The following is a 26,517-nucleotide window of genomic DNA, read 5'->3' on the forward strand; positions in this document are numbered from 1 at the left end:
AGTCTTTGGAAGAGTTGTGTGGAATCTGTCCACCATCATGAATTAAAGAATTGAATGAATGAATGATTTCAATCAATGGATAGACTCGTGGAACCAGAGGGAAATTGCAACCCATTATTCTTCCTTTCCTTGTGGTTGTTGGTGTTATCCAACCCCCGCCCGTCTCGGTAATTACGGGGGGTCCATCACGGGCTATAATTAGCAACTCGCACTAAAGAAAGAAAAAAAAAAGAGGATCCAGTCCGTCCGTCCCCTGCAGCCGACGCGCATTTATGTTGGTGTTGACTATTGACTGGCGATGTTGGCAGCAACAGCCACCATGAAATGCCCGTGGTATACGTACAAACATGCTGCGAGTTGCGTAGAGACATACGTAGGCATTGAGATGATCTTTTACAAAACCGTGGTGGAAGAAGATGAAGTGGATTGTGGGTTGATAGTATAATACTAGTCATGGTCTCTCCCATTCCAACCCGGTTCTTGACAGTCGATCATCCATCAGTCTTTCCTCTTTTCCCCCCCTGCAAGTCTGGAACCAGCGCGCCCGACCGACCGGCAGCTATCAATCCAATCTCCCTGCTGATCCCTCCGTCGCGGATCCGGGGATCTCCTTTTTTTGTTGGTCTCGATCATGAATTTTTATTGGATTATTTGGGTGCAATGCGCTGGACTATTGACAGTCTTGACTTGGATTCCAGTCCTAGCATCGGAGTATTGCTTACCCCGGTCATTCATTCATTGATAGCTGCATGCAGTCAATTGTCATTCCTTATCCCATTATTCAGCCGGGATGGATCAGTTAGATGTTAGATGGACGATGATGATGATGGATGATGATGGATGATGCAGTGAACAAAGTGATAGTTTAATGCAAACTGCAACATCCACTACTATCTATTTGGTTCGTGACTCGACTCCTGATCCAGCGATTTCCGACCGCGATAACTTCTCTGGGCTCCACGCGCGTGCACCACCAGATTCTTGGCCGGGCTCTGGGTTCTGCTTGGATGTGAGCGGCGGTTGCATCCGCAGGCGGTTCAGGCGAGTTTCCATCCATTCTTTTAGTTCCTCTTCAATCTCAATTCATTCATTTTATTGGAGCACCGCGCGGTCTGGCCAGTCCCTGGCGGAGGTCTAAACCTTCCAGTTACTAAACTAGTCGGCCTTTTACCTCTCCCCTCTTTCTCGCTCTCTCTCTCTCTCACGCGCTCTCTCTCACTCACTACTCACTCTCTCTCTCTTCCTGTCGTGCAGGTGTTTAGTTGGTGCTTTTTACTTTCCCACCACCTTTAGACTCGTCCTCTTCTTCCTTTCTCCTCTTTTCTTACTTCTTCCCTTTTTACCCTTTCTTTCCCTTTTCTCACCTGATACTTTCCCTTTCCGGTCAGGGCTGCAGGTTGTCATTCCCAATTCATCCATCCTCAACCCACACTCTCTCACATCTCACTTCCTTCTTTCTCTCTAACCCTCCCCTCCGAAATCAATCATGACCTAAAACAGGTCAACTCTCCGCCATTCACCCACCTCCTGATTGATTCATTCTCTTTCCACTCGTTTGGTCCACCTTTTTTTTGCATGCTGGATCTCAGCCCAGTCTGTCGTTAGAGAATCAGACCCTCCTCAATTCTTATAATCCACTCCTCATTGATTGGGAGTCCTCCATTCGTTTTACCCGAAGTCTTGTCCCGCGGCTTGCAGGAACTTGACTCCCTTGGGATCTCGTGATCCTTAGCGGTGTCCCTCCTCCCTCGTATAACCCGCACTCCCCCTCTCAATACCTCCTCTTCTTGGGGGCCATTTATATTATTCTTTCCATTTGACTTTCCTTCCGCTTGGGGGATTTCTTGCCTTTCGTTTTTCCGAGTCTTGTGTTACTACCTTCTCGGTCACATTCGTTTACCATGTTTCGAGCCCGACGGTACCGGGTTCTCCTGGTCTTTGCGACCATCTTTGTGCTCGCCTTCATCCATTTCGCTCGATCTCGAGAACAGGCTCCCTCTGCCTGGAGTGCGCCGCCACCCGTTGATCGCCATCCTGCATCTTTCTCGCCAAATCCTCCCCCCGCTGACGAGACCATCCCCAAGGACTCTGCTCCCATAAATGCCCCTCCGTCCCCTCCTCCGTCTTCCCCTGAGAGTTCCGATCCGCATTCCGCCGACGAAGCGAAAGAGCCTTCTACCGAAACCTTATCTGATGCTCGCCCGTCGACCTCCGCGGAAGTGTCCAACCCATCGAGCGATGCAACAGCCTCGGAGAACAAGAATGAGGCCGAGTCTGGTCCGGCCCAGTCCCAATTGGGCTCTCAAAGTAAAGGGGATTCAGTGGTGGACGCTCCCGAGTCCACCTGGCCACACCCTCATTGGAAGAAGATGCCCGAGCAGTATCCTCTCGCTCCCGAGGACTTGATCCAGCTGCCGGCCGGTCAGTCCAAGGCGCTCCCTAAACTGCAGGCAGATTTCAAAGATGAATCATCCGCCGACAAGATGAAGCGTCTCGAGAGGCTATCTACGATCAGGTCCACTTTCGAACACGCTTGGACTGGCTACAAGACTTCCGCCATGGGCCACGATGAAGTTATGCCTCTTCGGGGTGGATATCGCGATCCGTTCAATGGCTGGGGAGCTACTCTCGTGGACGGCTTGGATACCCTTTGGCTCATGGGCCTGAAGGAGGAGTTCTCCCTTGCGGTCGACTACATCAAGACTATTGACTTCACCACCTCCAAGAAGAAGGACATTCCGGTCTTCGAGACGGTCATCCGTTATATGGGAGGTCTGCTTGGTGCATACGATATCTCGGGACACAAGTACGATGTGCTTCTGGAGAAAGCTGTAGAGCTCGCTGAGATCATCATGGGCGCTTTTGACACTCCGAACCGCATGCCAACCCTCTTTTACAAATGGGCCCCGTAAGTTCTTTTTTTCCCCTGGCGCTATATATTGGGATCATGGATAGCTGACCTACTTGCTATGCAGGCTTTATACAGTGCAACCTCATCGCGCGGATAAGAAGGCTGTGCTGGCTGAGCTCGGCTCTCTTTCGGTGGAATTCACCCGCCTGGCACAGTTGACCAAGGAAAACAAATACTACGACGCTATTGCGCGCATCACTAATGCGCTCGAGGAATATCAGGACAACACGCAGCTTCCTGGCTTGTGGCCAATGAAGATCGACGCGTCTGGATGCAAGAAGACCCCCACGCACATCGATCATGAGGTTCCTCGCGGCAAAGTGCCAGCAGAATCACCCACCAGCACTGCTCCCACTAAGCCTCACACCACCAGGCCTGCTCCAACAGACGCCCAGAGCTACACCGAGTTTTTGGTGCCCCATGATGCAAGATCGCTGCACGAGGATGCCCAACCGGCTGACTACGGTGGAGTCTCGCGTCAAAACTACCCTAGCTCAGAGAGCGAGTACCGCGCTTCCTTCGATAAGCAGACCCCCGACGCGCAGTGCCATGAAGGATTGACCAGCCCCGCCTCGGAAAGCGAGAAGTACGGATTGGGCGCTCTTGCTGACTCGACGTATGAGTACCTGCCCAAGGAGTATATGCTGCTGGGTGGTCTCAACGACCAGTACCGCACCATGTACGAAAAGGCCATCAAGGCCACCAAAGAACGGCTCCTCTTCCAGCCCATGATCAAGGGCGGTCGCGACGTTCGATTCTTGAGCACCATGACGGTGCCCAAGCAGCCTGGTCGTACGAAGGTGACATATGATGGCGATCATCTATCCTGCTTCGTGGGTGGCATGGTTGGTATCGGTGCGAAATTGTTTGGTCTTGAAGGTGACATGGATCTGGCGTCCAAGTTGACCGATGGCTGCGTGTGGGCGTACGAGTCCACCAAGACTGGGATCATGCCCGAGCACTTCTCCTTGCTTCCTTGCAAGCAGGGCGAAAAGTGCGAATGGAACGAGGAGGCCTACTACAAGGCGCTGGACCCGAACATGCAGGAGCGATTGGCTCGGGCAGCAGCACGCAAAGAAGAGAAGGAGAAAGAAAGGGAGAAAGCCAAGGCCAACGAGCCCTACGTGGATCCTGAGCCTGAAGCTATCAACTCGATCAAGAAGTCTCACGCCAAGCGGGAGCGCGGCAACTGGCACGTCATTGCAACGCCTCCCGACGACATTAAGAAGAAGGAGGAGGAAGTGGTGGAGCCCGTTGACGATGCCGAGGAGGAGAAGGCCCCCTCGCACGAGGAATTTGTCGCAGCCCGGATTCGGAACGAGCGGCTGCCACCTGGTGTCACTCGTCTGGTGGATCGCAAGTATCTCTTGCGGCCCGAGGCGATCGAGTCCGTGTTCATCATGTACCGCCTCACGGGCGACGAGTACTGGCGCGAGAAGGGCTGGGAGATGTTCGAGGCGGTGTCTAAGCACACGCGGACGGAGCTGGCCAATTCGGCCATTGAAGACGTGACGGTCCAGACTCCCAAGCCGACGGACGAAATGCAGTCCTTCTGGCTGGCGGAGACGCTCAAGTACTTCTACCTGTTGTTCAGCGACCCGAGCGTGGTGAGTTTGGACGAATATGTGCTGTAAGTGAAAAGCTGGCCTTAGACGCAAACTGCAAACTGGAGACTGACCCTTGACCGCAGAAACACCGAAGCGCACCCATTCAAGCGCCCGCAGTAACCCTAATGCTCTCTATGGCTTTGTATGCATGTGCATGTGCAGTCTACGTCGATATTGCTGTTTTTCTTGTTGCGTTTGTTTGGAAAAGTACAGATACCACGTCCCCGAGCACATGAGTTGATTGACCCTCTTCTTTAATCGTCACCCTTTTTTTGTCCCTTCATCTTCCCCGATTTCTCTCTCTTGCGTGATGCTTTCGTTATTTCTCTAGCTGGCTTGGGAATAAGAGGCTGATATCAGGCGATCTGTAATGAACCCGGCGACCGGCGCTGGGAGGATGTTGTTGTTGTATAGACTACGTACTTAACTAGTGGCTGTAAACAAATTAATCAGGGGACCGGAGAAGTCACTTCGGTTTCTATATTGACAAATTCACTCTTCCCATAGATAAAAATCATTGAAACCTCTGCATCTACACCTTCATGGTGTCATGACAAGCATAATGACTTCAGACAATATTTCGTTAACAAGAAAACTAGCTCGCGATTTAGTGCTGATGAATGACGTACGGCCCCTTAGTACATAGTCTCCTGTTTCCCCGACCAGAAAAATACCGGTGGATCGCCCGCCAATCCCCCGCCGCCCGAGTTGACTTGGCCAACTTCCATCCCATACTTTACCTTCTTGTTGCTCGCACCACACCACCACACACATCAACACACAACACCACTCCACGCCCTTTCTCTTTCTCCCTTCCCCTCCCGGAGCAGTGCACCACCCCTCCTCGCAACTCAGCTCCAGGCGCAAGGCGGGCGGGATGAGTGCAGGGAAGCACCCACACGACGACATTCCCGACGACGAGGACGATCAACCAGCAGCAGTAGCAGCAGCAGCAACACCGGGAAATGGACTTTGAGGTCTCTCTAGAGAACGAGCAGCAATTCTGGGACGAGATCCAAGACATTGTTTCCTCCCCTTGCTCCACCGAAGATCATATCGATAATGCGCTGAGGTCTTACTTGGGTCTGGCCACGAAATATAAAGGTAACCCTTGCTATATTCTGTGCTGTGTGTAGGTGTGGAATGGGGGGGAAGCTGACTAGTTGGGTGTATGGGCAGATGAATATCTTCAGTCCGAGTTAGATGTTACGAGGTGCTCGTATAAATTGCTTGCGTCGAATATCTTTGTCGCTCATACCGATTATGTGCGGAGGCAGATGGTTTATGGGTTGTTGCAGGTTTGTGCTTCTTACTTCCCTATGGATGGTGTGGATATGTCTGTCTGACTTACTGGTGGTTTGGTTAGGATGACGACCCTGCGACTCTTCACCTCATCGTATCCTTTCTGCTCTTCGACGGTCGACAGCATGACGTGGCGTTTCGGATGATGAACGAGGAGGGCCTGTTCCCCAGGTTGTTGGAGCTTCTGCAGGCGCGGAATAGAAAGGAGAAAGAGGAGGTGCCTGCGGGGTTACATCGATTGCTGATGGATTTGATGTATGAAATGTCGAGGATTCAGAGGGTCAAGATTGAGGATTTGGGTGCGTTGTGCCTTGGCTATATTGGTCCAGTGGTCTGGTTTGTTTTGTTGACTGAAGGGTGGCAGTTCTCGTGGATGACGAATTCGTCAAGGGCCTCTTTGATATCATTGAGGATCTCTCGTACGATGTCAATGATCCTTATCATTATCCGGTTATTCGTGTGCTGGTGAGTGGTTTTATCTTTCAGAGTTACTGATGGTGTGCTAACGATATGCTCAGCTGGTTCTGAACGAACAGTTCATGATTTCCGCGCATGATCCGGTCGATGAGCATACGTCGAATGGCTTGACAAACAAGATTATCAAGATCTTGGCGATGCACGGCAATCTATACAAGACTTTTGGCGAGAATATTATCCTTCTAATTAATCGTGAAGGTTAGTAGTCCCTAGCGCGATGAGGTGGAAGATTCTAACTCTTGCAGCCGAGACATCGCTCCAGCTTCTGACACTCAAGCTCTTATACCTCATTTTCACCACCCCGACCACCTACGAATACTTTTTCACCAATGACCTACACGTTCTTGTCGACATCCTCATTCGAAACCTCTTGGACCTGCCGGAAGAGGCGTCCGCTCTCCGACACACATATTTGCGTGTTCTCTATCCCCTACTGGCACATACGCAGCTGAAATACCCACCCTTCTATAAGCGGGATGAGCTCAAGCGGGTGCTTAGACTACTCGTTCACGGTCAGCTCTCCGATAGTGGGCCTGACCGGGAGAAGATAATGCACTTCGACGACGTGGACGAGACTACTCGAAGGCTGGTTCTTCGATGCGCAACCGTGGAATGGCTACGAGACCCTGAACCAGAAAAACCAGTCCATGATGAAGTTGCCACGCCCACAGATAGTGTACCTCCTGATGCTGAATTCGGGGCACCATTGGAATCCTCTCGGACCCTCTCCCCCACGAGCACGGTCGACAGCTCTCCCGAGAACATGTCGCCCACTAGACTAGACGGTCCGGACTCCAGTACATCGAGCATGGCTGCGCATCACAGGCTCAGCCAAGTGCAACAACTCGGCATGCACCTCGAGCCCGCGTCATCCTCCAGCCTCAGCGTCCAAGAAGTAGCATCCCAGCACGTGAAACCTGGCATCATGACACCCAGCCGCAACGATGCCCGTGCTGCCACTGATAGCCCAACGAGTCCATCAAAGTTGTTGGGCAAGCCCAAAGTCAAGCCTCTGCCTCCGAGGGCAAGACGTTGGCGCGGCCGGCGAGACGACGAGCACGGACAAACTGACAAGATCCCCGAAGACGCCGAATCTCAACACACAAGTCTAATCATCCCACCCGCAAGTCTCGTCGCCACCAACAGCGCCATCGAGCGCGCAAATTCCACCGCCATAGTTCCGCCCCCTGTCCCCAGTCACTCGCGCCGCTCAGCCTCCAATCCACCCCCGGCTGTTCCTCCACCCCGACGCTCAACAGTCCCCCACCTTCACGCAGGTCATGGAGGAGTAGGTCACCTTCCTGTCCCAGTCACGAGCCACTGCACCCCGCTTGCCAGTCCTTCACGACTTGCGCAGCAACAGCAGCAGCACAGCCCCAGCACATCCACCACCGCACCATCACCTACCCCGCCAACCGCCACCCCTGCTCCTCAGAAACATACCCAGAAACCCGAGCCCCCTAAAACCCGTCGCCGCGGCCGCACGAGGAACGGCCCGGCTGAATTGACGTATAAACCCACTCCGGCGCCAGATTTACCGGCGGGGCATCTGGACAATGTCCAGCAGAATAGCCATACAGATAGCGAACCCAAGTCCAGCGCTACCGTGAGTGTCGAGGAAGCGGTGCAGAACGTTAGTCTGGAGTAGCTAGCTGCCTAGCTGGCTGCACAGGGGATTTTGTCTGGGAATAGCATAATACATCATAGCATCATAGCATAGCATAACCATTTCATCTAACTATCTATAATCTGCATGCATCTGCATATTCAGCGCATCTAATTGACTACTTCTATTGCTCTACTTTCTCAGGCATACAACCAACCCAATAATCAAATTGATCTGGTATCTTAAGACAGGAGAACAAAGTTAACTGACTAGTTAATCTCAAGCGAGCTAGCCAGTAGTTCAACCATTACTAAACATCCACCAATCTTCCCCTAACTTCATAGTAAATAGATAAATGGATGGATAGCAGACTCCCTCCAACTTACTAGCCAGCGAACCAGCCAACCAGCCAGCTAACTATACCCCAACCAGCCCAAAACCAAACCCAACACCGATACCATTACCATTACCATTACCAAAACCAAAAGCCACAAAACATAGAATACGTACAAAAACACAAACACAAAATACAAGACTAAAAAAAATACACCTAAACAACTAACTAACCCAGTGGGTAAGTACTAAGTAGTTCCAGCACTAGCCCCATTCTCGGACCTTGCAAACCAAAGTAGTACTTTTTGTGCCAAACGGCGTTGTGTGGGAAGCCTTACCGAGATCGGGTCTAGTCTGGATCTTGTTTTTTTTCCTAGCGGGTTTCGTTAGTTAGTTTCCTTCGGGTGGAGGCTCCCGAGCTGAGAAGTTACGGACGTACGTATTTGATGACGACGACGGGATCCAGTCATCCACCTATTACTAGTTCATTTGCAGGTTGTGGTTTGGAGATATACATACAGGCGATGTCGATAAGGGAAGGTAGGGTGTTAATTTGGGAGGTAGGTAGGTAGTGATGCGTTGTAATTGATAGAGGTTGCATAGCATCATAGGATTGTTGAATGATATGATTGAAGTCGGTACGATGTTTAGCAATAGAAGATGACTGACTCCCAAAGTCATCCAATTTTCAAAGTACTGTCAGATATGCACAAGAGACTGTGTGATACATAACCAATTATTCACAAGACTTGTGTAGATGGACAGAAGAAGAACAACATAACGTAACATAACAAGTAGAAGAAAAGACAACAATCGCATATCATCCACGTGGGTAAGCCAACTGACATGCTCTCTCCAACTCCAAGAAAACAATCACGACCGGCGCGATCAAATTCCGAAAGCATATCATATCTATGTATAGAATGCCAGAAGCATTACCCCATAGTGGTGATCCGGCCGTCCAATACCTGATGGACGTAGTGGAGCAGGATGTAGGTCAGTGTTTCTGGATGCCCCAGAACTTCTCCGCTCCAAATGTACCAGAGGAGTCTTGCTTCCACAGATCATCAAAGGCAGTAAAGAGAACCAACTCATCCTCGCCAGTGAACGTCTGCTGCAAGCTGGCAATCGCCTTTTGCTGGTTCAGCGAAGACGGCACAGCCTTGCCATTGGGTTGACCGTTGTGCGGCCATCCTGACTCGCTAATGAGCGTCTTTTTGCCGCGGGCCGCTTTGGAGACCTTGTTGGCTTGGTCTTTGACGTACTGGCCGGCTTTATCAGGGGTGTTGTTGTTGTCGAAGAAGGCATGGCAGTTGGCAGCACAGTAATCAGACGCTTGGCAGAGCTCGGGGTGTTGGATCATGACTGAGAATGCATCCACCGTTACCACGGGCCCTTGGTACCCTGCCGCGCGGAGCTTGCTGCGTGCTGTATTCACTGCGTTTACGACATCGGCAGCCGAGTTCTTACCATCGTTGACCAGTTCGTTGCCGATATTGATGGTGTGAAAGACGGACCAGTCCCCATTTGCAGCCCCGGTGATGTAGTCAAGACTGGATGGGAAATTCTGCAAGTCGAAAACACCGGCGAAAACTTTCAGGTTGCGTTGTCGCGCTGCTTTGGTAACCTTGTTCGTCTGGTCACAGTCTACGCCGTAGATCCGGACAAACCCGTATTGCGCCAGCTTGTCCAGGTCTTCGTCGACTTGGTCTTGGGACTTGCAGGAGCCATCATTGTTATACGGAGAGTAGGAGATGCCAAAGCGACGGTAATTCCCGGTCTTTGGAAGGTTGGTAGATGCAGGGAGTGGGACGGCGGGAGAGAGATCCAGATCTCCATCGAGAGTCGATAATATTGGTGGAAGGGTTGTAGGCGACTATTCTGTTAGTCCGAACCCTAACTTTATCTCTGGAGCGGTGCTTTTTGGGTGGCACTCACATTGTCTGCTGTCGCAGTTGGGTCTGAATTGCCGCCGCCCACGACGTTGTTGGCAAGAGCATTTCCAGCCTGGTCCACCCATACAATCACATCACCTCCTGGGAGATCACTCAGTGGACCAAGATCGCGCTTTTTGCCATGGTCGTCTACAATCTCGGTCAATCGGTAGGTTAGACACTTGTAATCTTAGGTTGACGCACCATAGGGAAGTGCGCAGACAACATAGCTGAGCAGCAACACAACGAGGAGGTACATGAGGCGTTTCATTGCTGGTGTAACGTAAACTTGACAAACTTGACTTTGTGACCGGTTTCTCAAGGTTCAATCCACGTGGGGATTTGAGAAGAAATCCTACCGTCAAGGGCAAGAGGAAAGAACAGTCAGGCACAGAGCAAAAACACGGATTCTGTTCAAAGACGCCGTTCAGCCAAGCGCATCTCCTGGAGCTTCACTCTGGCCTAGAGTGAAGACTCCTGCCCTTCATTCTGGAGCGCCATGAGTGAAGACAGGGGAGTGCCGCTATTCTGCTTCTAGGAAAACAAATGTTTAACTGGGCTTGTTTTCGATGGAATGTTAATTTCGTATCTGCGCAGATCCCTTGGTCTTGAGAATGCGCCACGGCCTCGACCTGACCATTCGCCACAAAATCGAAAGCCCGACAGATTTCAAGGTGCAAACTGTGGCCCCTTGGTGCTTTCCAGAGCCCGAGGCTGGTGCCCTTCCCCTATCATGACTCGACCCATCAGTGAAGCGGATATCCCTGTACATCCCTTTCGTCGCGTCGAAATCCAAGACACAGGTTAATCAGAAAGCATTGATTGGACAAGAACACAAAATTATTATTAGAATGTAATGTCTATTAATGTCCACTGTGCCCAAGCACGCAAAGAAATAAAGGCTGATATGGGCAAATAAGAATATCTGCACAGTAAAAATAGAGACACGAGGCGTCAACAACCTCATATCACGTCTCAAGAAACGCATCTAGGTCGCATCAATCCACGGTGTAATATGTTATACAAGAAATGTGTAGGATGGTGCGCTATATCACCAACAGAAAGGGCAACAGGCGCGAATGAAAGAAAAAGAGTGTACAACAGGCGTGTCATTGGAGCATTAATGTTCATGGCCACTTCTCAGGATAGGCCGGGAATTGAAATACGAGAATGAAAGGGAAAGGGAATCTTTTACTTCCTCTTGCTTAGAACTTTCGTAATCGCATGGCGGATGGTGGTTCCTGCTTTTTCAATCTCCTTTCTCGTCAATCCGATTGTCACGCAAACCTTCAAGGCAGGGGGAACAATCTGCTTGGGCTCAAAGTTATCCTGGAGAGTCTTCAGGCGACTGATGAGGACACCGTTTGCGAGACACTGTATTCCATAACTGTCAGTTATTTTTCAATGTATGCCAATTTTGCCAAAGACTTACCTCGTCAACAATATCTTGCAGCAAGAATTGCTGGTCGTCCAGTGACAGCTTCTTCGCAGCAACAACCTCGGGCTTAAGGACCAGAATCATCATAGGATTCTCGGGGGAACTGGTGCAATAAACCCAATCACTGCGAGGGTCCAACTGCGCCCACATGGCCTTGGTATGCTCCCGCAGCTGCGTCACAGTCTCGGGGCTAGTCTGAAGGAGATTGATCGTAGCACTAGCAGTAGTAGACAAAAGAGCGGGGAGTGCGGCGGAGAAGGTATAAGCAGCAGCCGAGATACGCTGATGATGGACGATCTCTTCCGAGCCAGCGCAGAAGCCTCCTCCTGCAATCAGTGGGCCGGCCAGCGAGCCCACAATCATATCAACTTCTGCCGCATCAACGTTCTGGTGCTCAGTCACGCCACGGCCAGTTCGCCCAAGAACGCCAAAGGACCAAGTCTCGTCGAGGATCAGGCGGAATTTGTACTTCAGCTTAAGCTCGATCTTCAAAAGTAGTCAGTCCGAAGCACGGAGAAACAATGATCAGGATAAGGGACTCACAATCTTGGGCAAATCCACCATGTCGCCGTAAGATTCAAACAGACCTTCGGTGATAATGAACCGCCTAGTAAGGGGCTTCCTGGCTTGTTCCTTGGTAACCTTTGCGAGGACTCTCTCCAAGTCTTCCATATCATTATGCTCATACCAGCGAACAATGCTGCGAGAGATCTGGATACCCTTGCGAATAGCGAAGCTAACACCCTTGTCCGCAACAATGATATCGCCACGCTTCGAGAACGCAGGAATGACACTAGAGATCGTCGAAAAGGCCTGCGCATAGATAATACAGGATGCGGTACCAAGGTAGGAGGCAACATCAGCCTCCGTCTTCATATGAACATCCTGAGTACCATAGAAACCGCGGGGACCGCAAGGACCGACACCATAATTCCGCAGAGTCTGGATGGCCTTCTCCTTGAGCGACTCGTTCGTATTGAAGTTGTAATAATTATAGGAACCGAGATTGACGACTGTGCGACCGTTGCTCAACTTAGACTTGGGTCCAACTGGGCTGCAAGTCACCAACAGTCAGCCTACCGTCTCACACAAGAAGCAATCCAGGAAAGACAATACATACCCAACAATGACCGTTCGCTTATCGACCTCCATCGCCTCCAACGGAGTAGGCTTCCCCACCAACGGCTCCGGAGTCCACTCATCCACGAGATCATCGACCTCATCCTCGGAAAGTTGAACCACACCCGGTTTAGTCGAATACTTCGGAGCGAGGAGATACCGGACCGCAAACAAGAAGAGGAAGAGCTCGACAGCTGAGCGGATAGGATCATTTTGGTAACTAGACTTCACATAACGTAGGAAGATCGCTGAACCGGGTAGACGATGAAAGAGGTCTGCGAGTTCATGGAGGTACTCCGAAAGGAGACGCTGAGTCTCCTGGATATCCATGACGGAAGAAAATCCACTTAGCGCTCGCGGCGCAAGTACCCAGGAAGCAAAGAAGCAGAATCTAATATTAAATGAAAGAGAGACCCTCTATAAACGAATCGACAGCATCAGCGATTGAATAATAAGTCAAGGCAGCGGCATTCCCGGAGGATCGAAGCAAGACGGCAAGTCCAACTTCCGGGATGGGCGCGGCCCTAACACGTGACTTGGCGCTCCTTGCAGGTCGGCCCGTCTCACAAAGGGTATGAAGCCGTAGGCATCGAACAGGCCCTTAATATGCATATATTCCGAGAGTACGATGTTTGCAGTGAAGGTCCTGGACTAAATGTTTACGTAGAAGTGGCGTTGAACTACGGCTTTAGGAAATCAGTAACTCTCAAGACTCTTTGAATTGATAGTCCACACGACTACAGGCAAAGGAGCCTTCTAGATAAACACCAAGGAAATCAAAGGCAGCCGGATGCAATGGGACGATACAAGAAAAGCTGGCAAGTCTAGTGACCATACATAAAAGACAGAACAACACCTTGACAATACAAAACAGTTGAAAGAGATTGGACCCATTAATGTTGGCAACTGAAGGAGCATACACGCAGTTTCGTTCAATGGAAGAAGGGTGGGACGAAAAAAAGAAAAATAAAAGGCAAATGTATGAGACTCGGCAGCGACATCAAGGCGCTGGTTACTTTATACAGCTCGTTTCCATGTTCCATTTCCGAAAAAGAAAGACAGGTAAAATGTATTGAAAAAAACAATTTAGGACAAAAACAACCTCTAAGCAGATGCAGACGCCGCGGACGGGGTCCAGGCAGAGTAACCGACAGGGAGACCATTACCAGTGTAACTGGAGATGGTATCGTTATTGTCGGTATCCAGAGGCTGCATAAGGCTCATGATGTTGAGGTTCACGCTGATGCCTTCATCCCGGGCAACCAGAGGAGCAATGAGAAGGATGAGGAACAGAACCAGCATAGTGAAATACAGAATCGCAAATCGGACAACTCTTCTCTTGCGGAGCTTAGACTGCTTCAGAGAGTAGATGGGAGGGCGAATTTGACGACTGTTGATACGTTAGTAAAGCTCAGATAAGATGGAGTCCAGTGGGATTTGAACGTACCTAGGCCTCAGCCAGAAGAGGATAACGGAGTGGAACTTGTCAACATAGGGGATGCAGAGAGCAGGAAGCATGACAAAGAGGAGAATATGGCCCAGGACAAAGTCGGCAGAGAAGTATCCAAGCTCGGTAATCTTGCACAGGAATTCTCTGCCAGGCTGGGAAAGCGAGTGCCAACCCATGTTGTACCATTTTCCGGTCCACCAAGCGATGTTCGACTGGTCATGCTTGAATTCTCTGGTCAGGGCGAGGGAGATGATCAGCTTGTAGATGAAGCGCTGAATTGCAGCGGCAGAAATCATTCCCAGGACCATGCGAGGCCAGGACCAGCTCTCAAGGAAGAACATGACCTCGAAAATGACAAGCAGGATAATAACCGCGATGGCGTGAGCGATAGCAGCGAGGACTGCACCAAACTTCTTGCAGCACATGCCAAAGATGGGACCCATACAGCAAGCCATACCGAAGAACATACCCGAGACACCGGCGTTAACACCGATGGGACCGAAGGCGACGATGGCAATACGAACCACGGCATTTGACGCCCGCTCGTTGTCATTGGAGATACCAGTTCTCGAGTTGATGTAGAGGTAAGGAACCAAAGTCACAGCAACTTGGACGAGAGGGGCAATGATCTCACTAAAGAAAATGTTCGTGAACTTGGCCCTGGGAACATCGCCAGATCCCTTCTCCGAAGGAACACCAAGAAGCTTGCGCTTGTAACCAGTGAGACGGGTACGAGACAGGCGGCAGAAGGCGATCCAGGACGAAGCGTGCGAGCGAGAGTTACCACGGGACAGCCATCTGATGTAATCGCGGTAGTCGATAAAGAAATCGTGCCAAGCAAACTGGTGGGGGTTGAACAGGAAGGGGGAAATGCAGAGAGCAAGCAGAGAAACCCAGAACCAGATCAGGGCTGGTGTCCAGACAGTGGATGTCGCAAACAGAAGCATGAGCAGCAAACGAGAACCGGCATAGATGGATGGTCCAGCGAAACGGGAGTACAAGACACCGAATGGGATACGAGCCGTAGCGAAACCACGTCCAGTACCGATGTAGCGAGCACCGCCGAAGGAAAGGTTCTGGTGAACAGCATTGGCGTAGATTTGGCAGACAAACACCTCGAACATGAAGGAGAAGGAACCAAAGTGCTTGGCCAGACGAGTAGCCATGCGCCAAAGACCCCTCTCAGTCAATTCCTGGACGGCCAGGGGAACGAAGGAGATGAAGAACACAATGAAGATGGAAACGACGCAACGGTTCACCCAGGCGATAATGGGGGTAAGATCAGCACAGTACGTGGGACGCAGAGGGTCAGTAATGGGCAGGTTCGAGTTGTAACGGCATGTAATAGTCTCATGCTTCAGAGCACCAAGGTTGATCAGAACGATCATGAACATCTGCACAGACAACATAATGAACATGTTGTTAAGATGGAAACCAGGGTGAGCATAGTAGAAAGACAGGAAGCGATCGAGGGGCAGCTGTGTTCCGAGATAGTAGTACTCTCTGGACAGCATCTGCTCACCCATACCAGTACCAATCTTGGTTGTGAAGTTCAGAATGGAGCCGAAACCCAAATCACGACCCTTACCACACTGGAAGTACTCGCAATGCTTGATGCGTCCACCACGGCACAAAGCAGTCATACCAGCATAAATATCCTCGTTCAGGTGGAGACCCTTCTGAGCCTTGGAGATACCACCACGCGTCGTCATGAAGATACCGTTTAGGAAATCAGGGTGACCATAATGCAGCTTTCCACCAATCTGCGCAAGGGTACGAGCAAACAGGGTACCGAACGTCTGTTCCTTACTGGCAGCAACGTCACCAAGAACACCAACATTCTCAGAGAAAATGTATTCACGAGCACCGAGAATGGCGACTGGGGTCTCAGCTTCGGTGGCAATACCAGGAGTGTAGGGCGAGACATTGTCGGTGGTAAGTTCTTCGAACTCAGCCAGAACGCTACGGATCTTGAGACACTCCTCCAGGTAGTTATCCTGGTTAGCGTCAATGACCTGGATGTATTCACCGCGGTAGAAGATGATAGAGTGGTTCTGGTTATCGGACTTGCCGTCACCCAGGATAGGGTTTCCGGAGAGCTGAATTCTGAACTTCGGCTTGCGCATTCCGTTGTCGAGGAGCTCACAGTGTCCATCAATCAAAGCCGAGTACAAGCGGGGCTCCTCACCCTCATTGGCAGGGGGTTCCTCGTCAAGGTAAGCGATTTGGAGATCAGGGTAGGCACGGAGAAGGAACTCGGTGTTTTCACGCTCTTCCTTGTTGAACTTGGCGTAACGTTGCATTGAGACACAGATCTTGAACTTGCGGCGCGCCATCCTTTCAAGCTCACGTTCGAGCTTCTCGGAGTTACCACCAAACATCTGGACGACCTCGGGGTTTTCGACACGGTAAAGGAGCTTGATGGCCCTGCTGTAGTTCATGAAACCGGAAATGGTTCTGTACAGGGTCTGAGAGCGCAGAGAGGACCAGATACGGGTACGGAGCGTGTATTCGGGAGCGGCAGACTTGAAACCGATGCAATAGAAGGGAAGGTCGTCGATCTTGCTCTTCTGCGCATCCTTCTCGTTCTTCTCGGGTTCGCCGTTGAGTTGTGAGGTCTCATCAGCCAGAATCTTTGTGTCCTTGACGAAGCAGTCCCACTCGTGGGGGTGGAGCTGTTTCAGGTATTCCAGGAGAGTAACGCGAGAGTACGGCTCATCCTCACGAATGATTTCACGCAACGACAGCAGAATCTTCTCTCCGTAATGGGGGATAAGGACAGTGAAAGTGGGCATGTTGTCAACCGGAAGAGGCTCAGGCATGGGGGTAGCGACCGACTGGGCAAAGAAGGAGATACGGCGCTCAGCCTCACTACCCGCGGGGAAGAACTCAGTCTTGAAGGACTGGTCTTCCTGCGAAACGAAGAAGGTAGGAGCCCGCAGGGTACGCTTGCCCTCCTGTTCGGAGGGAACCTGGTGGTAAAGCAACTTCTGGACGTGATCAATCGCCAGCAGATGCTCACGGTACATGGAGATGATGATGGCGTTCCAAACTTGGGAAATGAGCACCTTGGGCTTGTACTTGATCTCCATGTCGGTCGTAGCCAAGACCTTCGAATAGATACGCTTCGGTAGGCGAGAGAAGATGTTTCTCCAGGGCGACCAGATGGAGACACCCAGGTAGAAGGACCGAGCCACCGAGAAGATGGTGTTACAAATGACATACCACAGATAACTATCCAGGAAGAAAAGAGTCAAATCCATGAACATCATCAGACCCAGCAGAATCTGAGGCTGGGCGTGGCAAAGGCTGTTCGGGATGTATGTCACACCAGCACACTGATGGATACGCATCGGCGACAAGATACGCATGGGATCCTTCAATGACAGAGTCAGGAAGAAGTAAGACTCGACCAGCTTCGCACCGAAAACACAGATCCACAGACCATAAGACATCCACATGTCGTTGCCATTCAGGCGAGGGTAGCTCGCCGTGAATGTCTGACTGGCCACATATTGACGGCCGTGCTTCTTCAGGTAACTGCCGAACAGACCTCCAAGAGGCATGACGGAGAAAAAGAAGAACGTGGCCAGAGCAATGAAGAAGTGGACGATACCAATGATGAGGCAGATTGTCTCACTGAGAACATTGTTGAAACCGAAGACCACGACACCAGGAGCAAGATTGACAATGAAAACGGCGATAAGGAACATAAGACGCTTGCTGAGATGCTGAGCACCTGCCCACCGGCGAGGCACGTACATCCACTCACAGAGCGTTGCCAAGATCTGAATTAATCCAACCAGGGCACCACCAAAACCGACAGCAGACCAATACTTTGAACCAGCGGGCTTATTGTCCAGCTGCTGCTGGTAGTTCTTGGTATACAAGGTGGGGGCGTTATAAGCAGTGAAGAACCAGAAAGCACCCAGGTGAATAACCCAGATACGGTTGAAGTTGGTGATCATGTGGAACCAGGACCGAGTCTCTCTGTACGTCTTGAAGAATGCTTTCTTCCAGTCGACGTCCTTCAACTTGGTCCATCTTTCAGCTGGGGGGACATCGACAAGACGAGTCTTATCCTCGAATGAGATGCGTTCGATACCCTCGGGGTACCAGAAAAGCTGGTTCATATCATCGTATCCGATGATCTTCTCGTGATCACGCTCGCGGCGAACATACTTGCCATCCAAGATTTCGTAACCCTGGTCACGGCAGAACTGATAGAGGGGGGTAATGATCTCATTCAGGTAAGTGAATTCCTCCACCGGCTCAACCCGGCTCTGGCATTCAGGGGAGCTGTAGTAATCATCCGCACACTTGAAGATGAAGCAAATGCACTCAGGCATGTACCGGACCTGGTTAGCTTCACCCCAGCACAGCATGTACAGAGCCAATTGGCGCACACGATCATGCGGGGACATGCGGTTCATGCGGCTCTTCCACCTGTAAACAGCGGCTTCCAGGCTGTTGTCGCCTTCCATGGCCTCCAGGTTCTCCTCGACGTTTTCAGGGTTCTGCTGTGCTGCCGCCTTGGCCGCTTTGCGAGCTTTCCTGGTCTTCCGGTCTGCTTTGCCCAGCTTCATGTTGGCGAATCCCACGGCATCGTCCAAATCCAGATGGGCAGCAAAATACCAACGGCGGTAGTTGGCATTGTCACCACCAATGTAGTCTGCGTGCAGAGACAGAAGGGCTTGGTTGGGCGTCATTCTGGAGGCCCGGGAGTCCAACTGTGTCATCAGGTGGTCATACATGTTGCGCATGCTGTCCCTCTGGAAACCGAATTTGTTGACCAAGTCAATGAAGATATCTTCGATTTCCTCCTTGGAGACAGGGACCTGACCATCCGATGCCCAGGCTGGGTACGGCTCCCGAGAACGCGGTCCACCAGGAAGGGCGCTTCCGTAGTCCATGCCGTATACGGGTGTCGAAGCGCCAGATGATCGGTTGGCGCCATACGAGACCTGCGAAGATGGCGGCCGGTATCCGTTGTATCCACGACCAGCATACTGGCTGTCGGCATAACTGTTGTAACGTTCGTCTCCACGGCCATAGTAATCCATATCCGCAGCTCGAGCAGTCTCTGACCTCATGGTGAAATCGCTAAAGGTCTCCGAATCCTCCTCAGAATCTCCACGGCGTCTTCCGCGGGGGGCACCATTTCCTTGGTCATAGTACTGGTCACCGTAGTAGTCATCCTGGTGACCAGCATCGTAGTAACCACCTTCTTGGCCATATGCCTGACCTCCTTCTGCGTTGTAATAATTGCTGTTCAAGGGACAAACAATGGTCAATCAACAGAACAATCTGGGTACCGATCGTTGTTCAGAATGGGAGACGTACCCTCTATCATAATAGCTGTCACCGTAATCGTTAGGATCGTAATAAGCCTGGCCATGTTCGTCCTGGTAGTACGCATCGCCCCCATGCTCCTGGTGGCCGTAGCCATCCTCGTAATGCCCTGCTGGATAGCCTGACATGTTGAATAGCCACAATCACCGAACCGTTTAATATCTTCTTCTAAACCATGAGTATCAATATGGCCTTACTAAGGGGTCGGATGGCGTTTTGAATGCAAGATCCTGCAACTTACATTAACAGTGGCCCATTAAAAATTACTCTGATCCGATTTCCAGTGAAATAAGCGTAAACAGATAGCACTTCTGGCGCAATGGATGTGTATGTTCAGAACGCGTCGAAGAATGACTTTTGATGCTGGCGCAGCGTTCTTTTTCTCTGAAGGCACCAGTGCCGGAGTGTGTTTCAAGGGCGTAAAACTAAACAACAATCTCAACTCGAAACGATCGTCTGCTTATTTTTTTCTCTTGCTCTGTAGGTCGACTTCCAGGGCGGGGCCGGTTGGTCGTCGCTGGAGGGACGTTCGATAAACGAATGGAAGGGTGAAGTGAAGTAAAGAACAAAACACGACTAGGGGGTGGGATTTCAAAAGCAAAAGCCTCCCGACTGCCGTTGGCTGAACCTGTCTCAGCCAAGAAAGGCCTCCCTCTTCTTTCCTCAAACGAAAGCAAGAAAGAAGGAAGGGAGGGAGGGAAGGTCGCTAGTGTTGCAGAAGATGAGTCGGGGGAAACGAAGTGTCGACGAAAAAAAGAGCGAACAGGAACCGAAAGGAAAAAGAGGTCGAAGATCAAAAGAACGAAAAGAAGGAAGGAAGGAACTAAGAGACGGACGGGGAGGGAGGAGGAGGCTTGAGTTGGACGGTAAGTGGTGAAAAGGGAATTGATTGACCACCCAAGCAGGGAAGATAGGACTGGCGCTACTCCCTAGTAGGACCTGGGAAGAAGGGGAGAGGGGGGGCGGCGCTGGTGGTTATTTTGGGATCTGGATCTGCTAATTTACTTGCGCGCCCAGTCCTGTACCTGTATGCGATACTGGATTATTCCTAAAAAGGCCCGGGTGGTGTAAATATGGTAAGCAGATGGGCGCCCCTGCAGCCTATCACAAGCCCGCTTCACCCTCCCCCATTCATCCCACCTGCACCGGGCGGGGGTTACCATCGGTATTACCGCACGCAGTACCAAAACGCGCGTATCGTTACCCACTTTTCGCCGTCCAACTCTGTCCACAACAACCACAACCCCCCGACGCCTCAGCCCTCACCAATTCGGGCCTGGAGATTCTTTGACTTGTCGGTCGAATGAATTGCGGATTACTTGGCAGGGTCCTCGGTGATTGGCTTACTGCCGCCTGAGGTGGCTCATGCTGCCTACCAAACTGACCTACCAGATGTCGTGTCAAGGATTCGAGGTGCCTCAGATACCATGGATGATGGGCCACACAAGCTGGAGTCGTTATTTACTTTTTAGTAACGTGGAAAATCTACGTATCTCCCCTCTGTTTTCAGTCATCCCCTTACCCTTTTTGTTTTCTTTTTTTTTTGCCATCACTCCGTTTTCCAATATATGATATCAATCAAGATGGTCAATGGTGTAATTATTACCCACCCCTAAGGGGGGCGACCATCCTTTCCTTATTTTCAATAAAGGAAACAGTGACAGCTCGAGGCTCTAGGTAGGAGAAGGTTAAGCGGCGTGAACTTCCGGCACAACAAGATGGCCAGACGGCGTTGGTCCCGGAATCCATGGGAATCAAGACGGCCCCTGAAGCCCCGACCCACCGCCAGGTAATCCAGATGGCGCAATGAAACTGTATTCGTACGGTATGGCCTTTTGTGGTGTATCGTCGTGACAGCAATTTACCACAGTTGTTGTTTACGTTGCTTCCGAACGGCATGCAGGGATAATTTTCCTCATTCCTGAAGCCTGAAAACTGTCTCTCAACGACCGCCGCAGATATGGTCGTGGCCAGGGTAAAAATGCGTCGCTATGCAATTCATGGCGGTTGTTACCATCATGATCTTGTTTATTTATGTCCATGGAGGACTGTGAACCCCTCAAGGAGGAGGGGATGTTTGGTTCAACTTCTTTTTCGGGCTTCGCTTCGTTCCTGATCCAAGACCTGGCACCCATGGTTGCCCTATTGTATCTTGGTGTGTCAGCATAATCAGCTCGTCGCCGTAACAAAGTAAACTACTACTTTGTACAACTGCCCCATATTCGATGCCAATATAACCATTGCTTGCTGGAGAAAATAGACTATAGATCATCCATACAGGGCATTACATCCGTCAAGCGACATTGATCTAGTGGAGGTAATATCAGATGCTCTGGAACTCCGTACTTACATCCACGCTGCGGTTTCATTTTCAATTGAGCGTGAAGACTTTGCACGACTGAAAATTCCATTTGCATCTTTTATTCGCCGCTGGATTTGCTACCTATTGACAATACGTAACCTGGTAGTTCGAAAACAAACGAGTAGCGTCAGTCGATTTGCCACGGTGGGAAGCTATATCACTGCTAGCCACTTGAAAAGCTCCTCCGAACCATAACCGCTGATTAAGGTAGGTAGGTAGGTAATATTTCCATTTTTACTTTTTTCCAATTATATCTTCCCCCCTTGCCACCAATAGTTCATACCCGGCGGCTATCTCACATTGACGGGTAATCGGCCCCTACACAGTAGTACTAGAGGACGGGGTTCTCCATCCAACTATCAAATCAAGGTGCTATTCTTGTGGTTGACCCGATGAACCCGCCTCGCGAGGGTGGATGCAAACGGGTACTACTTACACAGTGAGGGTAGATCAAACTTTATATAGAGTGGAAGAAATAGACGCATGACATGGTGGCTTTATCGGAGGTGGCAATAAATCTCTTGGGTTACTCAAGTGGGCGGGTGTTCATTCAAGGTTAATGGAATACATCTTCATTAGCAGAGAACCTGCAGGAATGCAGAGTATGGGGTTATGCAGAGGATTGTTTTCCATTCCCGAGGACAGTCAACAACAATAGGAAGAAGGCATAACATACTTGACGTCCCAGCCACAAGAAGCCATTCATCCATTAAACAGTGGTTGCTGCTTTACATGGAGTAATAAACTATGCCGGGTGGTTCCGCTCATTGGTTTGATTCATAGACAGGTCCTGGGAGAATAAGATGGATTCCTGATGAGACCTGGCCCTTGGGGAGTTAGGCACCTCGAGTCAGGAATCCCAATATTATACCAGATCTATTTAATCCAGCTGCGAATGAACGACAGACCCTGATGCCTTCTTTTGCTTGCTTCTGCGCCGTCTGATAGACGAGATCCCGTCAGCAGCAAAAGTAGTGGTACCCGTATGAACAAACACATGGGAAGAACTGAAAGTTACCTTACACGGATACCTGTCAGCCACATTACCTGCATGATAACTGCGTAACGCAACTCAGCAGACCATGCGTTGACACCACATAAGCAAGTGACCCGTTTTTTCCCAGATAATAATGTAAGCATCAAACCACTAAGATTGAAGTGTTCGAGGCAAGCGAAACCCCACCTACACATTAGACCCAACTTTGAGCCTTGGTCGAAGTGGCTGTATTCTTGCTTTTCTTTCGGTGCCTTCTTTGCTTCCTTAGAGGACTTCCGACAATATCTTGTTTCTGATTGGCAAGCTAAGGTTATCTTTGGGCCTTCCCGGAAATCGTAAGAGATAATCAGGCTAGATGATCGACAAGACAATGTGGTCTGCCTTCTTCCCAGCCTTTTTTTCAACTACGGGAAGGCTGGAAGAGCATTGCGGTGGGTACACACTAAGCGCTTAGCAGCCGACTACTGTATCTGCTTCATCTTAGACATTTTTCTCGCTTGTCGCCGGGAAAGCAGTGCTCCGGGCGGTGTTGAGAGGGGAAGGGTTCTAGAAGGATAGGCTGCTTTCTTGTGTGGGAATGATTGCTGAACGTGAAGCTTATACATCCACCTAGTTATCTGCTGTCTACGCAACACGCCGATACTTGAACGATAGAGTCGGCTCCCAAATTAGACTCGGGCGAGCATCACCCCATAGAGGCCACTTTTTTTCTTAAGACTTTTTCCGCTATGATGCAGGTCAAAAGCATGCTCTTCTGAAAATTGTTTCCGAAATCTGTCGGTGACATGAATAAACACTGCACCGAGATCGAAGGGCAACCAAGCAACCCCCGGAGCCACGGTTCCGGCTACCGCTGCACCACCGGTTGAGGTTCTCACAATATGTGTGTCTCATTTATTCTGCTACTGGGTTCCTTGGTTCCCCCTTCTCATGTGGATAAATGTCTACGTTTATAGATTGACTTTCCGTATTTCTATAACAAATTGATCTCTGCTATGGGCAGTACTTTTGACACATATTGAAAATAGTTTCCGGCCATGCTATGCTGGTGAACCATAGACCAGCTCTCTATATATAAATATAGATAAATCTCTGCCCTTGCAGGTGAAATTCAGGAACACGGTCCTTGTCCGAACCCCTCATGAGTCTACTGCTATTCTAAGTAATCGCAACGCTGCATGGGTGGTTGAATATAACCAACAAACTTTTAGGAGTCCCAATTGGCAAATATCAGAACACCACCATGCAAACGAGTGAGCCTGACGCCTCCATAAGACCATGGCGTCTCTCAGGCACAGCCATGCGATTGGCATTCAACGGATATTACTTGCTTATGTTGCATATCTAATTGACTTCGGGCCATGCAATGATGGGGGGTTGGTGAACCGCCAGGATCCCAGCCGTTCAACCTCAATACAGCGAACAAATGCAGCGATTGATCCATCATCCATCTTACTACGGATACTCTGTAATAATCTACTGTGCTTACTGTGGAGCAAGATACTTACTGTTGTAGGATTAGGACACCTTTCCAATACAGGTTTCATAAAAAGGAAATAAAACACCTTAACCAATCCCTAAACAGAAACTTTGTGGGGCTAGGACATGCGCAACCGGGGAACTATCCAATCGGACCCGTCCGCCCGACCAAGAGGCCAACGGGTGGCGATTTCTTAACGCCGGACAACTCTCGACTGGCTGAAAGGGCCCGGACTGGTCCAAAAGGACGACGACGTGGAACTCTTGTCTGGGAAGAGGGAAAAAAGGGGGTGTGTGGTTTCAGGTTCCATTTGGCCCGACCTAGAACGATCCCCGGCACCACCACCATTTTATCAACCTCCATTTATTGTGCCAATCAGCAAGTTGATTCTGATTCCTCTTTCGTTTTTACAAAGTAAACACACATCAGGTTTTGTAAATTTGTATCTTTTGTTTCCACTTAAGTTACACCGCTTGGTTTCTGTTAGCCGATGGATAAGTACTAGGTAGTTTATAGGGTTGGGTTATTATTATCTTCCTCATTAAATAATTATTAATGATCGCTAATGGACATGGACTCCTTATCCGCTTCGGTACTAAGATAGATACTGAATGGATACTATCTATATCAATCAATCAATAATGCTGGCTGGACAGGGGGAGTCTCGACTTCCACAGAAGTGAGTAGATACTCGGTATCTCCTGAATAATCATGAAATAATTCTGTCGACGGAAAAAGGAGCGATCAGCATCAGACACTGCACGGTCGGTCATGTGCATAACTAACTACAGTCGCTAATGTAGAGAGAGAGGAAGAGAGAAGAGGTTGGATACTGCTACATATCCTGTCCCGTGCTGTCCTGCCACCGACGGTCTCAGTAGGTACAGATGCTAGCAGCCTAGCATCGCCACACCGATATACCACGCTAACTATGTACATCTGCAACTCGATTTCTTGAAACTCGAGATCGGCATGTGTCGAAGCAACATCGGGATCCAGAGGCACGGCAAGTCACAAAGTTTGTTTGGCTGGGAGTGGGGTGATTAGCAACCTTGCTTGCGCACAGCTGTTCTGTCTGTCTGATCTGCACGGTTGGGATGTTGTAAATAGATACTTTGTAGCTTCTCTCCGCATTCGGTTATTCAACTTGTTTACAGTGTGCTGCGTAGCTACGCAACTACCTCCGCACTTATGGAGTACTTGTGGCTCTTGTGGGTGGTATGATATGCACCTGCGTTTGGTATGTTCAGTTGCGTTGCACGGGTGGAGGCAACGGTATCCCCAAAGCTTGATTTCATGTACACTGTATGCATTTATCGGGTTCTGCGTTGGACTGTGCGATGCTGCAGTGGGCAACTCTTTACCTCATGTCTTAGACCTGATGGATGCAGTGCGACATGGGTTGTTGTGCATGTGGATGGTTGGTCTCGGTTTGTCTGCTTTGGTTCGTTCCGTACCTCTCGTGTGCCATATGATGTGGTTGTGCTTGGTTTGGCTGGGTTGGACATTTCGGCGTAATGGCTTTGAGACGCCATCCGGTATATGTATCGGGTATATGCTTGGGAGCTTGACATGTCCTTCGGTTGATTGAGCACTCCTTCGACCATTTAATGCTATGTGGCTGGTGAGTGTAAACGCTCTCTTGCTCGATGATATATAGTATACCCGTGGGTATGTAGTAGTAGTGTATGCAAGCCACTATCACCCGGGCTTTGCGGTATGGTCTTCTATGCATATGACAGTGTCTCCAGCTCTGTTCTGTCAGTTTAAATGTGGGCTACTAGTAGTACATGCTTTTGGACGAGTAATCCCTGCCATGCACTTCGGTCCTGCCATGGTTGTTTGTTCACCCCGATAGACTCGGTGCGTCCGATCTGTGTCCCTGCTCTCTGCACCCGTGTTTTATATATGCAGCGGCTACGATGGCGCTGGTGATATCATCGTTTGTCCTGGTGACCAATGTTTCACATGTCTAGTGGGTTTATGCCTGTTGCTATTGCTGTGTGACGGCGTCGTTGTCCACGGTTGAAAGACTATGTTTGGATACGTTTGTATGCTGCCCACCAGAGATGTTGTACTTCTCTACTCGCTTCACGTCGGTACTGCTGGCTACTAGTAGTACCGCTATATGGCTATTCATTGGTACAGG

General features: G+C 50.2%; 6 protein-coding genes across 6 annotated transcripts; 2 read left to right on the forward strand and 4 right to left on the reverse strand.

The window, feature by feature from the left end:
- Positions 1 to 1,901: 1,901 nt before the first annotated feature.
- Positions 1,902 to 4,638, forward strand: An06g01510 (uncharacterized protein; the record flags this gene model as incomplete). The annotated part of the gene is made up of 3 exons (XM_001390936.3): positions 1,902 to 2,908; positions 2,976 to 4,541; positions 4,602 to 4,638. 3 exons carry the CDS (start codon positions 1,902 to 1,904, stop codon positions 4,636 to 4,638), a joined length of 2,610 nt encoding a protein of 869 aa, XP_001390973.1.
- Positions 4,639 to 5,483: 845 nt separating this feature from the next.
- An06g01520 (uncharacterized protein) lies at positions 5,484 to 7,945 on the forward strand (the record flags this gene model as incomplete). Its single annotated transcript, XM_059748074.1, has 6 exons — positions 5,484 to 5,646; positions 5,698 to 5,816; positions 5,885 to 6,119; positions 6,185 to 6,285; positions 6,339 to 6,495; positions 6,543 to 7,945. 6 exons carry the CDS (start codon positions 5,484 to 5,486, stop codon positions 7,943 to 7,945), a joined length of 2,178 nt encoding a protein of 725 aa, XP_059605289.1.
- Positions 7,946 to 9,233: 1,288 nt separating this feature from the next.
- Positions 9,234 to 10,441, reverse strand: An06g01530 (uncharacterized protein; the record flags this gene model as incomplete). The annotated part of the gene is made up of 3 exons (XM_001390938.1): positions 9,234 to 10,112; positions 10,175 to 10,320; positions 10,375 to 10,441. The coding sequence occupies 3 exons, from the start codon at positions 10,439 to 10,441 to the stop codon at positions 9,234 to 9,236; spliced, it is 1,092 nt and encodes a 363-aa protein (XP_001390975.1).
- A 920-nt stretch (positions 10,442 to 11,361) lies between these two features.
- Positions 11,362 to 13,057, reverse strand: An06g01540 (uncharacterized protein; the record flags this gene model as incomplete). Its single annotated transcript, XM_001390939.3, has 4 exons — positions 11,362 to 11,544; positions 11,603 to 12,094; positions 12,152 to 12,662; positions 12,729 to 13,057. 4 exons carry the CDS (start codon positions 13,055 to 13,057, stop codon positions 11,362 to 11,364), a joined length of 1,515 nt encoding a protein of 504 aa, XP_001390976.1.
- Positions 13,058 to 13,831: 774 nt separating this feature from the next.
- On the reverse strand, positions 13,832 to 19,657 carry An06g01550 (uncharacterized protein; the record flags this gene model as incomplete). Its single annotated transcript, XM_001390940.3, has 3 exons — positions 13,832 to 14,117; positions 14,175 to 19,445; positions 19,521 to 19,657. The coding sequence occupies 3 exons, from the start codon at positions 19,655 to 19,657 to the stop codon at positions 13,832 to 13,834; spliced, it is 5,694 nt and encodes a 1,897-aa protein (XP_001390977.1).
- A 1,931-nt stretch (positions 19,658 to 21,588) lies between these two features.
- Positions 21,589 to 21,898, reverse strand: An06g01560 (hypothetical protein; the record flags this gene model as incomplete). Its single annotated transcript, XM_059748075.1, has 2 exons — positions 21,589 to 21,776; positions 21,880 to 21,898. The coding sequence occupies 2 exons, from the start codon at positions 21,896 to 21,898 to the stop codon at positions 21,589 to 21,591; spliced, it is 207 nt and encodes a 68-aa protein (XP_059605290.1).
- Positions 21,899 to 26,517: the final 4,619 nt, after the last annotated feature.

This window comes from Aspergillus niger, assembly GCF_000002855.4.
Source record: "Aspergillus niger supercontig An06".
In the NCBI taxonomy this organism is placed as follows: Eukaryota; Fungi; Ascomycota; class Eurotiomycetes; order Eurotiales; family Aspergillaceae; genus Aspergillus; species Aspergillus niger.